The following is a 12,935-nucleotide window of genomic DNA, read 5'->3' on the forward strand; positions in this document are numbered from 1 at the left end:
AATAAAGGCTGGGATATGGAGGGAGGGAGCATGAAAGGTTCTTTGCAAAGGTGAAGTGGATTTGCAGCAGAGAAAAAGGGGGAAATTTTAGAATGGGGTGGGAGGGTAGCATGTAGGCAGTAGAGAAAGATGGGATAAATTTTAGAAAGGGGGTGGGTCGGCAAAAAGATGGGGAAGAGAGGGAGAGAGAGAGGGTCACACCAAAAAATAAAAATAAAAAGGAAAAATGAAGAATAAAGAACTTTTACTAAAAAAGAAAAAAGAAATTTGTTCTCTATACTAAAAATAAAAAATAAAAAATGATGGGTTTTGGCCCTTTTTCATCAAAAATAAAAAATAAAAAAAATGAAAGATTAAAAGTTTTATTAAAAATAATTAGCATATAAAATAGATTAGTTTAACTAAGGGTATTTTAGTAATCATATTAGTTTTCATTCCGATTCATAAGAATCAGTAAACAGTTTATATAGATCAATGTCTTTCTTATTCCGATTCCAAATAGTTTTAGTAAACAACTCTAACAGAAATCTAATTCTAGTTCCACCTCATTTAAATTCCTCTTCAATCCAATTCCTCCTTAATTCTATTCCTCTCAATTTGATTACGGATTAGTAAACACGCCCCAAGTCTTTTCTTAGAGTTTCTTCCAAAGTCTTCCTAAGTTTTCCTTTACCCCTTCGACCTTGAACCTCTGTCCAGTAATTGCATTTTCTAACCGCAACGTCAGTAAGCCTTCGTTTCATATGTCCAAACTACCGTAACCGATTTTCTCTCATCTTTCCTTCAATTTCAGCTACTCCTACTTTACCTCAGATATCCTCATTCCTAATGTTATCCTTTCTCGTGTGCCCACACATTCAACGAAGTATTCTCATCTTCGCTACACCCATTTTATGTACGTGTTGATGCTTCACTACCCAACATTCTGTGCCATAAAGCATTGCTGACTTTATTGCCATCCTATAAAATTTCCCCCTAAGCTTCAATAGCATACGATGGTCACACAACACGCCGGATGCACTCTTCCACTTCATCCATCCAACTTGTATTCTATGGTTAAGGTCTCTATCCAACTCTTCTTTCTTTTGCAAGATAGATCCTTGGTAGTGAAAGCAGCCGCTCTTTGGTACTTCATGATCTCCAATCCTCACTCCAAACTCAGTACAATGATTTGATAGTATTCTCCTTACTTGCAAATGAAAGGTCTTATGTCTGAATCTCGTAGATGACGAATTCGATATCAAATTAGGTTGCCTATTGTAAGATTTACCCGAACTCCCCCCTCCCCGTAATTTAAAATATAGCGTTGTATAGAGAAAAAAAAAAAAGATAAATTCCATAGGAACATTCGCCTTTCTCCATTACACGTACAACTGTTGAACACTAACACAGTAAGACGAAACTCCGGCCACATTCAAGTTTTTACATATATACATGCAAAACTCACAATGGCATACCGGATGCATTGTGACTCGAGTTCTGCCAATTCAGGTCGCCTAAGATTCCTCAAACTTTGACCCCAATCTTCTTACCAGCTAACGTTTCCTCGACTAGTAATCCAGATGATAGGAGGGATCGCACCTTTTGGATCTCTACACCCTGAAACATTATTCTCTTACAAACATAAGGTACAATGAAAATGATGATATTTATTGCATGCATATTTGCATTACATAGGGTAAGCGAAGAAGCTGTACACAGTCGTGTTTGTCTAGCCGAAGTACATCTACCAGAGGCAGCACACACTTCAGTTTTAGGTGCGTTCTTGATGATAAACTGCCAGGCCTCACTACTCCAGCAAGCGCTTATGCTTGCACCATCCGATAGCAGTCACATATAGGAATATGGTCCCGGCAGTACCGCCACCAACTGTCCACAGGAATTGTGGCATCCCTGCTTTTTCTTCATCAAATAGGTCAATATGGATGTTCATGCCCATGACACCAGCTACAACAACAAAGCTACTCACAGCCAGGGTTGCTGTTGTCAACATGACCCCCATTTGGAGGAGATTGTTCTGTTTGTCATCCAACATTATGTTGATGTAATCCTCTGTGTCGTCAACGTACTCCCTCAGCTGCCAAGGAACAATCAATATACAATAAATATACATGAAATAAAAACAGTAATGTTACACATCTAAACAAGAATGAAGTGATTCATTGATGATAAGAGGAGCAAATTCCACATATAAAGATGAATGCATAAATTTTATACTATGTAGTTATGATATGAAAGAAGGATAGGATGTCGGGAAAAGGAAATTTTGGTCCAGGATTTTGGAGAGTAGTAATGGAAATTGGCAATGAAAGCAACACGTGTTTTTTTCCAAGAACTGAATGAAGACTTTATAAAAAGATCCGGTTACATGTTTTAAACAAAGCAACATAACTTTATATTAGTTTCCTCGTATATAAGTTTTTGTGACATCCCACTTTCTTCTAGAGCAATAGAAGTTATAGAACCGCTCTCCATTTTAAATTATGTTCACTTCAAAATATTTGCACCGAACAAAATTGAAAGGTAAAATGTACTTGCAAACCGTGGATAGCTTGTTCAGTGTACCATCAATTTGCACAAAATATGCCTCCAAAAGCATTTCAAGCTCTTCTACATCGAGTTCCTTTCCTACAGCACTATGCGTGGAGCTAGTAGCGGTCCCAAGGCTGTCCCTTCTAAGAAATTGATGCCGGGGGTCATCAGTGTTTTGAGGATCACCTTCAAAATTCAAGTGGTCCCCACCAGCTTCCATTGAGATTTCAGTGGGACCCCTGATACAGTACAACAGGAAAGTTACGACTGAAGAACCGACATGGCTATTAATTAAAATGAGAATGAGATTTTAAGTTCCCCTGCCTGTCATCCATGTCTGATCCTGGAGCTTCAGGATCCATGTCATCTCTCTCACCCAAGGACGAAGTGGACGAATTTTCAAGATGTTGCTGAACCAACTTGTCAGTTAGATACATTTCAGCCATATCTTCATCATCATCAAGCAAGTGTTCTAGTTCATCCCTCACCTAGAAGTAATACATGACAAATTTAGCACTGAGAAAGCCATCTAGTTTATCCATTGGTTAATCATGTCATCAGAAATGTAACTTTACAACCACAAGCCTCTACGAAGGAAGATCTCCATTTAATCTTTGCCGTGCAAGGAAAGGGTATGGATTATCAAATGTTATGCTAACCTTCTGAACACGGCCGGTAATTGCAACCAAGCGACTCTTGATTTGGCGCACGCGTTCCAAATTGAGAGTACTAATCTTTGAAGTGAGCTTATCTAAAGCTGGATGAGCTTCTTGCTCCAATGTTTTTGCCTGTTCTCAAATTTGCATAAACAAGGAAAACAAGTTACACATAATGGAATGAATTATTAAATGAGGCAATCTAATCCGGAATATGGTATTCACTTACTTCATTCTCTAAGACACTGCAAGCAGCCTCAAGGCATGCCTCCAATGCAACAAACTCAAAAGGCAGAACCTTCAAACCATCACGATTCTCCTCCAGACCTTGCTTCTCTGTTGTCCCACCTTCCACATTTCCACCAGCAGCTCTTCTCACTTGTGCATCTGCCTCTGCTTCTTCCATTTCATACCAATTCGATTCATTGTCATTGCCCTCCTTCTCCTACCCAAAATTAACAACACAAAACAATGACAAAATCACAATTAAATACAGTGTTCTAAAAATCGGCCTAAGGGTTAGGCGGTGAAGGCCTACCGCGACTTAGTGCAAATCGTTATTTACTAGATATACAATAAATTTACATAAATCTGCCTAGGCCCCTAGCCGCCTAGGCGTTAGGCTCCTGCCCACCGCTCGACTAGCGCCTAGTGTTTTTTAGAACCTTAATTAAATAACACCACAATCAACAACAAAGCTTTTATTTTTGAGCAAAAAATATTATCTGTACTAAGGGGGAGAGGGTGTGTTTAGCCTTATAATGGGTTAGCAATAATGTGGTTCAAATTAGCCTTTGGCAAGAATTGAATCTAAGACCTCTCACTTAACGAATACCACCAAACTGTAGTACTAAGTGGCCACAATAATCACAATTAACAACGTTAGAATTCCCTCCTCATGAAATTAAATGCCCATCTTTAATGCGCAGCTGTCTAAGAAGCAAAATCCTTGGACAAAGAAAGGTTTTTCCAGTTTCAAGAACTGAGTAAATGTAAAGCAGCCCAATATTGATTGCTTTGTCTATCCCCTTCCATAGTTTTCTAGAAGGGAGTTGATCATGAATATATATATGTTTTTAGCTTGTAGCTCTTCCACAGAGTGAGTGTAATAGAAAAATAGTGAGTTCATCCAAGAGTGTGTGCGTGTTCTTGAGTTAGTCAGCCTCTGAAGTTTAGAGAGATTAATGTTTGTAATCCCATTCAAATAGTGGACGTGGACTTTGTCTTGTGGTTTTTCCCTTCACATCGGAGGGTTTTTTTCCACAAAATTCTGGTGTCTTTTTGTTCACTTTTAATTTCTGATTACTTGTGTTTTATTTCCTGTGATTTACACCAGCAGCAAGCTGCTGTTTTCGCTGTAGCAAACTCAACAATTGGTATCAGAGCCGGGTTGCCTTGTAGATCATGGATGTCCACACAAATCGAATGGTGAGCCTAAATGGAAGAAACTACATTATTTGGAAATAAAAAATGGAGGACTTACTGCATTGCAAGGGTATGTTCGGTCCAATTGAAGGTGACAAGCCAGAAAAAATGTCCGATGAGGAATGGAAGAAACAAAACCAAAGAGCCATTGGAGTTATCAGGCAATGGCTTGATGATAGTGTGTATCATCACATTTCGAAGGAGACTGACGCACTTTCGTTGTGGAAGAAGCTTGAAAACTTATACAAAAGAAAGACAGCGGGCAACAAAGTTTTGTTGATGAAAAAACTTGTCAATTTAAAGTTCAAAGATGGCACCTCCGTCAACGAACACTTGAACGGGATGCAAAACATCATCAATCAGCTCTCTTCAATGAATATGGTGTTGGATGATGAACTACAAGCTCTCTTGCTTCTCAGTTCTCTTCCAAACAGTTGGGAAACCTTGGCCATTTCTGTGATCAACTTTGCTCCAGATGGAGTCTTGTCCATGAATCAAGTCACTGCTAGTTTGCTGAACGAAGAAACGAGAAGAAAATCCACAGATTCTTCCTGCTCATAAGCTTTGCTTGTAGAAAAGAGGGGGAGGAATAAAAATAGAAGTGCTTATCCTCAGTCTCATGGGAGGTCAAGAAGCAAATCAAGGCCAAGAAAGGATGTTGTATGTCATTATTGTCGTTTAAAAGGTCACTACAGAAGAGAATGCAGAAAACTCAAGAAGGAGAAGAAAATGAAGAAAAACAAGAAAAGAAAGATACTGCTGCTATATCCTCAGACGATGATATTATTGTTCTCTCGAAGTGTGAAAAATCATGCTTGAATATGTCTTATGAAGATACCACTTGGACAATAGACTCCTGAGCCTCCTTTCATGCTACTTCAAACAAGGCATTTTTTTCATCATATAAGGCTGGTGAAGTGAATCTAGAAACTGATCGTGGCAGTAAACTCATGCTCAATGACGTTAGACATGTGCCAGACCTACACCTAAATTTAAATTCTGTCGGAAAGCTGGATGATGCCGGATACAAGAATAAGTTTTCAAATAGGAGATGGAAGCTCAAAAAGGGATCCCTTGTAATTGCAAGTGGAAGAAAATGCTGCACTCTATATAGAACCCATGCTCAACTATGGAAGGGGGAGCTAAATGCAATGGAAAAGGATGCTTCGATCGATCTATGGCACAAGCGGCTGGGTCATATGAGTGAGAAGGGTTTGCAAATTCTTGCAAAGAAAGAAATCCTCCCTGAAATTAAAGGTACACACATAAACAGCTGCATTCATTGTTTAATTGGCAAGCAGCATAGAGTTTCTTTTCAAAGAAATCATGAAAGAAAATCAAATATTTTAGACATGGTTTATTCGGATGTGTGTGGGCCATTGAAAGTTAAATCCTTGGGTGGTGCTTCTTATTTTGTCACTTTCATAAATGATCATTCAAGAAAAGTTTGGGCATATGCTTTAAAAATAAAAGACCAGGTGCTGTCAACATTTAAAAGCTTTCATGCTATATGGTGGAAAAAGAGACAGGAGTGAAACTGAAATGCATTCGCACCGACAATGGTAGTGAGTACCTGGGACCATTTGTTGAGTACTGTAAAATGCATGGCATTAGACATGAGCAATTTGTTTTGAGAACTCCACAACACAATGGTGTTGCGGAAAGGATGAATCACACCATTGTGGAAAAAATAAGATGTTTGTTGTCTCATGCGAAATTGCCCAAAACTTTTTGGGGGTAGGCGATGAGAACATCATGTTATTTCATTAATTTGTCTCCTTCATCACCCTTAAATGGAGATGTTCCAGAGAAGGAATGGAGTAAGAAAGGTATCTCATATGGACACTTGAAGACATTCCGGTTGCAGAGCATCTGTGCATATAACCAAGGAAGAGAGATCAAGGCTTGATGACAAGGCCAAGCAATGTGTATTCTTGGGTTATGAAGATGAAAATTTTGGCTACAAATTGTGGGATCCTGTAAGCAAGAAAGTGGTTCGAAGTCGAGATGTGGTTTTCTTTGAAGACCAAACAATTGAAGATTTTGAGAAGAATGTAAAATGTGATCAGCCTTATTTTGATAGTCTGATTCATTTCGATCCAATTTCTCCTGTTGTAGCTCACGATGTTGAAGGGGGAGCTGAACCAGAAATTACAGATGATAATCATGATGGCCAAGAAAATGCAACGGTAGATTTTAATATCGAAAAGAGTCAAGAAGAACAACCCACGCGTGAACAAGATATGGAGTTAAGAAGGTCCAGAAGACAATGTGTACCATCCGTGAAATATTCGCCGCACGAATATGTCCTACTTACAGATGGCGGCGAACCCGAATGCTTCCAAGAAGTGCAGTTTGATGTTCACAAAGAAGAATGGTTGAAAGCTATGCAAGAGGAGATGAATTCCTTGTATAAGAATCATATGTATGATTTGGTGGAAAGACCAAAGGGAAAGAAAGTTCTTCCAAACAAATGGGTTTTCAAGCTAAAAGAAACTGAAAACTCAAAACCAAGGTACAAAGCGAGATTGGTTGTGAAGGGGTATGCACAGAAGAAAGGCATTGATTTTGATGAGATATTCTCGCCGGTTGTGAAAATGACTTCAATTCGTGTTGTTCTGGGATTGGCAACAAGCATGAATGTGGAGATTGAGCAATTAGATGTCAAAACAGCCTTTCTACATGGTGATTTGCATGAAGATATTTATATGGAGCAGCCGGAAGGTTTTAAAATTAAAGGGAAGGAGCATATGGTCTGCAAGCTGAAAAAGAGTCTATATGGACTTGAACAAGCTCCAAGATAATGGTACAAGAAATTTGAGTCCTTCATGGTTGATAATAGGTTCAAGAAGACAGCTTCTGATCATTGTGTGTTCATTCAAAAATCTTCCAGTAAGGATTTCATTATATTGCTTCTATATGTGGACGATATGTTAATTGTTGGTCCGGATGCTGGTAAGATTGACAAGTTGAAGAAGAAGTTAAGCAAATCCTTTGATATGAAGGATTTGGAACCTGTGAAACAAATTCTTGGCATGCAAATCTCTCGAGACAAGAAAGAAGGCAAATTGTGGTTGTCTCAAGAAAGATATATTGAGAAAGTACTTGAAAGGTTCAACATGGACAAAGCCAAGTCTGTAAGCTGTCCATTTGCTGTCACTTCAAGCGAAGCAACAGCCAATGCCCTTCAACAATGGAAGAAATGGAAGAAATGATGAAAATTCCCTATGCTTCAGCCGTAGGAAGTTTAATGTACGCAATGGTTTGCACTAGGCCAGACCTTGCCTATGCAGTAGGAGTGGTGAGCAGGTTTCTTGCAAATCCTGGGAAGGAGCATTGGGCAGCAGTTAAATGGATTCTAAGGTACCTTAGAGGTACTTCAAAGTTATGTTTGTGTTTTGGAAATAATAAGCCTGTTCTTGAAGGCTTCATGGATGCAGATTTGGCGGGAGACAGAGACACGAAAAGATCAACTTCAGGCTATTTATTTACTTTTGCAGGGGTTCAGGCTATTTATTTACTTTTGCAGGGGGAGCAGTGTCTTGGCAATCTAAATTGCAAAGGTAGAGTACATTGCCATTATAGAATGTTGCAAGGAGATGTTGTGGTTGAAGAGATATTTCAAAGAACTTGGTCTTCACCAGAAAAAGTTTGTCGTCTACTGCGACAATCAAAGTGCCATCCATCTCAGTAAGAATCCAAGCTTTCACTATAAGTCTAAACACATTGATATCAAGTACCATTGGATTCAAGATGTGCTTGAGAAAAAATTGTTGCAGCTGGACAAAGTTCATACCAACGGCAACAAGTATGATATGTTGATGAAAGCTCTTCCTAAAGGAAAACATGAGCAGTGCACAACATCAGGAGGTCTACGTTTCTTCAACATGAGTCGGGAAGGGGGAGATTGTTAGAATTCCCTCCTCATGAAATTAAATGCCCATCTTTAATGCACAGCTGTCTAAGAAGCAAAATCCTTGGACAAAGAAAGGTTTTTCCAGTTTCAAGAACTGAGTAAATGTAAAGCAGCTCAATATTGATTGCTTTGTCTATCCCCTTCCATAGTTTTCTAGAAGGGAGTTGATTATGAATATAATATATATATATATATATATATATATATATGCTTTTAGCCTGTAGCTCTTCTACAAAGTGTGAGTGTAACAGAAAAATTAGTGAGTTCATCCAAGAGTGTGTGCGTGCTGTTGAGTTAGTCAGCCTCTAAAGTTTAGAGAGTTTAGTGTTTGTAATCCCATTCCAATAGTGGACGTATTTTGGACCTTGTCCTGTGGTTTTTCCCTTCACATCGGAGGGCTTTTTCCACAAAATTCTGGCGTCTTTTTGTTCACTTTTAATTTCTGTTTACTTGTGTTTTATTTCCTGTGATTTACACCAGCAGCAAGCTGCTGTTTTCGCTGCAGCAAACTCAACAAACAACACAGCTCAATACTAGAAATCACAATTGCAATCATAAACAATGGCCATTAGACGAAATATTTAAACTTTTTGGAACCTGGATTTTCACGGGTTTGGTGGTGGCTTGGTGGTGGCGCAAAAGCCGCCGCTGAAGCTCCTCAATAAATGGTGTGACAGACGGGTCTCGGGAATTGAGCAGCAGGACCTCATGGGCGGTGACGATGGCCTTGATGTGCTCCAAGTTGATCACGATAGCTCGCTCTCGACCCAGCACCGTAGACGGGTACGAAAGAAGCGGATCCAGGATACGAAGGTCCCGAGCGGGTAGACCGGTCCGCCGCATGATGGCGTGCTTGCCGGCCTCTACAACCTGGGCTTGCCCGCTGGAGTCCAGAAGCAGCCATGGCCTCACGCCAAGCCCCTTCTTCCGCAGCCCGCCGGCCACCGACATGCCGAGGCCGGGCATTATGGGTCGGATTGGGTCAGAGTCGTCCTCCGCTGGGGCTGTGGCCGACTTGGATGGGTGGTGATTGGGATGAGGGATTCTCATCACGGCGGTTGGGAATTGGGATTTGCAGGTCAACCTCTCCCGAATCCCTCTCTGTTTTGTAAGAGCTGGGATGATTTGCTGTGTTCAAGTTTTGCTCTAATTTTGTCATAAAGAATTAAAGATGAGATCAGGGATGGTAGACAAGATTAATATCCCAGACTCAACTGGGGGAGAGATTTTGCAGTGAGCCCAAAATACAGTGAGGTATTATTAGAGTCATGCTCGTTCTCATTTGACAAAACTAATGTTATTTATATTATATTTTTATATTATGGCATTTGATGCAGACAATCACATCATTTGAAAAATTTGTAAAATTTAAGAAAATAAAGGAGAAAGACTCACCGTATACCACAATCATCATTTAATTAACTAGTTTTTCTTAATTATTAGTTTATTAAATAATGAACTAAATTAAAAAATCTGATTAATTTAAATAATGTGCCTATCCACATCATGCCACCTACAAAAACATGGTATAAATAGCATAATAATAAAAAAGAGTCACGTAATAGGGCCTACGAGTTGTCATCAGACAAATTTGGCTAATAATAAATGGGAAATCATGCTAAGTTCTTCAAATCGAGAATACAAATAAAGTTGCACCCTGTTCGGATGAGAAAGTTGGAATGACATAATTTTATTTTCTAAAATTTATGAATTTTCTTGTTTGATTATCCTAAAAGAACAATGAAAGTTGAAACATAATTTGTTATTTTTAAATTCTCACTCATGGAAATTTAGAAATGACACTTATTTATATGAAATTTAAAATTAGAAATTGCAAGTTTTTTTCCCACACGGAAATTCTAAATTTTCTATATTTATGAATCTAAACGAAGGAATTAGTGTATGTCAATTTATAAATTTTGATTTTTATCAAAATTATAAGTTTATTTCTCTCATTCAAATATAATGCTAGAGAAAATGAAAACATTTAGAAAAGGCATTCTGGGGAGGGATTTGAATGAGGTATGACCAAAACAAATGTGATTCGGTACTGAAAACTAAGCATAGCTCAGACTACGTTCCTACATATTAATCTCGCTATTGCGATCATCTAACATGTTGACGTAGTTATTGCGATCATGTGAACCACCACAACGCACAACTGATGAACAAATCTATACCAAACTTGCTGGTAACCTTAATTTTAGGGAAAAATAGATCCAATGACAGCTTCCAAATATGCTTAAAATGGTCTGTCGGTGTTTAGATTATTTTTAATTTGAGGTTCAGAGATTTGTGAGTTATTGAAGTCGTTTCTGTTTGTATTCTTTCTTATTGTTTTGTCAAACATAAAATTTCATTAGAGGAAAATATTTATTTTAAGGCTAAATGATGGCTTTATTGATAAAATTAAACAGTACAAGAAGTTACTCGAACAAAAATTATAATAAAAATGCAAAGTCAACTTCGGCTAGTCAATGAGCTGTGCCGCTAGCTGAAAGACTTTCTTTTTTCGTTGAAAGGTTACTTAATTACCGACAGAGTAAATTGTAGCAATTATCTCTCAATTTTAATCAAATTAGAGTAATGGTCCTTTAATTAAAAATTCATTACCATTGATCTCTCAACTTATCAAAATGTGTAGTTATAGTCCTATTCATCAATTTCGTCAAAATTTTGTTAAAATAAGTTATGTTGGAATAACTATTTATATAATTAAGGTCTCTCAACTCGTCAAAGTGTGTAATTATGATCATTTTTGTCAACTAAGTCAAAATTTTTGTCAAAACGAGTTATATTGGAATGACCATTGCTACAATTGGTTTAAAGTTAAGGGACTATTTCTCCAGTTGAATTAAAGTTGAGGGACCAATGGTAATGAATTTTTAGTTGATGGACCATAAGTGCACGTTTTGATGATTTGATGGACCAATGGTAATGAATTTTTAGTTAAAGGACCATAGCTACAATTTACTCTTACCAACACAACATAATTACATAAAAAGAGGCCTAACTACAACAAACACACAAACAAAAAAATAGACCTCCATTGTAATCAAGAGCCAATAACATACAAAACAACGAAGCAAACCCTAACAGCTTTCTACATCGTCGCCGTTGGAAATCCGCTTGCCTACCAACTGAACCAACGTCCCATTACACACCCGAAATCAAGCTAAAAAAGCCCCAAAACTAGATGAAAACAGAGCCAACGCATAACCCCAGAACAGAGCCTCAAACACCGCTAGTGAGCACCACAACGGTAGCCCCCACAAATCGAAGGAAGCCAGTGGGAAGAAGCAGTCCACTAGCAATAGTGCCGTCAAAGGCAAACCCAACGAAGGAGGTGTTGTGAAGGCCCGAACCAGAGCTCAAGACACCTTCAAGGTGAGACCCCGATTAATCGCGGTGAAATTAAGTAGGAGCCTAACCAAATTTTGGAGTCGATGAAGGATGGAGCCGATTGGGATGGAAAGTGAAATGAAGGGGGAAACGAAATGAAACAGGCAAAACAGGGTTAAGAAGTGAAAGGAAGAGAGAAATGGAAAAAGGGCAAGAAGGGGCTACAAACAGAGAAATCAGGGGCACATGGGGTTGGAGGAAAGTGGAGGACAGACCCTTGGATTGGGGAAAACAGAAGCTGAAGGAGAAGGAGAAGGAAGTGAAAGGAAAATAGAGAGAGGAGGAGTGTTGGAGTTTGTGGCCAAGTGGACTATCCTCCAAAATACTTTTCGGCTAAAGAAAGAAAGAAAACATCTTTCCTTGTTTTGGGGAGAAAAAAAGGGGGACATCATTATGATGTCTAGCCCTTGATTTGTGGCTTTTACAAAGGCAAAGAATTGGCCTTGTGTGATGAGCCGAAAGAGAGAAGAGGAGAGAGAGAAGGCGGGGCCTTTTGTTTATATTAAGGCATTTGGTTATGCCTTTGTGAAGTGAGATAGAGAGCATCCAAGGGGGAGAGCATTCGGCTCTCCCATGGAAAAGGTTGAACATGGTTGAGAGAAAATCAAGAGAGCTAGAGTGAAAAGTATTTTAGTGAAAGAACTCTTGGGGTAGAGTGAGGCTCTTGGGAAAATTCTGTGAGTGGGTGTACAAGGGATATGGGATTGGGTTATGTCGATTTAACTCATGTATACTTGTACTGTTATTCTCATAGTGAAGAGCAATATCTCTCCGGGGACGTAGGCAGTTTTTTGCCGAACCTCGTAAATTTCTCTGTGTCTTTATTTCTTGTATTTTATTTTGTTCAACTGTGTGTGATTTTGGTGAGGTTGTAATCTGAATCTCGGTTCCGCACTAACGAACGGGCCAAGGCACAACAATTGGTATCAGAGCATCGTTGGGGGCTTTGGTTCGTTGGAGGTCCATATTTGTTGTTCACCATGGAATTTTCAGTTGAGCAGTTT

The 12,935-nt window shown here is 38.9% G+C and overlaps 1 protein-coding gene across 3 annotated transcripts; it reads right to left on the reverse strand.

The window, feature by feature from the left end:
• Positions 1 to 1,334: 1,334 nt before the first annotated feature.
• LOC137729839 (magnesium transporter MRS2-3) lies at positions 1,335 to 9,822 on the reverse strand. Of its 3 annotated transcripts, none has more exons than XM_068468882.2 (6): positions 9,127 to 9,822; positions 3,418 to 3,633; positions 3,192 to 3,320; positions 2,857 to 3,020; positions 2,543 to 2,771; positions 1,335 to 2,077 (listed from the first exon to the last, which is right to left on the reverse strand). In XM_068468882.2, the coding sequence occupies exons 1-6, from the start codon at positions 9,577 to 9,579 to the stop codon at positions 1,790 to 1,792; spliced, it is 1,479 nt and encodes a 492-aa protein (XP_068324983.2). In that variant the 5' UTR covers positions 9,580 to 9,822; the 3' UTR covers positions 1,335 to 1,789. The 3 variants fall into 3 exon arrangements, with proteins under 3 accessions (XP_068324983.2, XP_088534372.1, XP_068324984.2); XM_088678246.1 differs by having other exon boundaries at positions 2,566 to 2,771; positions 9,127 to 9,809; XM_068468883.2 differs by having other exon boundaries at positions 3,418 to 3,630; positions 9,127 to 9,801.
• Between the last annotated feature and the right edge of the window lie 3,113 nt (positions 9,823 to 12,935).

This window comes from Pyrus communis, chromosome 10 (genome assembly GCF_041283825.1).
Source record: "Pyrus communis isolate YQ-2024b chromosome 10, ASM4128382v1, whole genome shotgun sequence".
NCBI classification, from domain to species: domain Eukaryota; kingdom Viridiplantae; phylum Streptophyta; class Magnoliopsida; order Rosales; family Rosaceae; genus Pyrus; species Pyrus communis.

What these genes read in the sequence shown, in the direction of transcription:
- LOC137729839 (XM_068468882.2), bottom strand. Translation starts at nt 9,579, where the DNA reads ATGAGAATCCCTCATCCCAATCACCACCCATCCAAGTCGGCCACAGCC. An exon ending in TTACCGGCCGTGTTCAGAAG is followed by an intron (nt 3,021 to 3,191) that starts GTTAGCATAACA and finishes TATTACTTCTAG; the next exon opens with GTGAGGGATGAACTAGAACA. An exon ending in GGATCAGACATGGATGACAG is followed by an intron (nt 2,772 to 2,856) that starts GCAGGGGAACTT and finishes GTACTGTATCAG; the next exon opens with GGGTCCCACTGAAATCTCAA.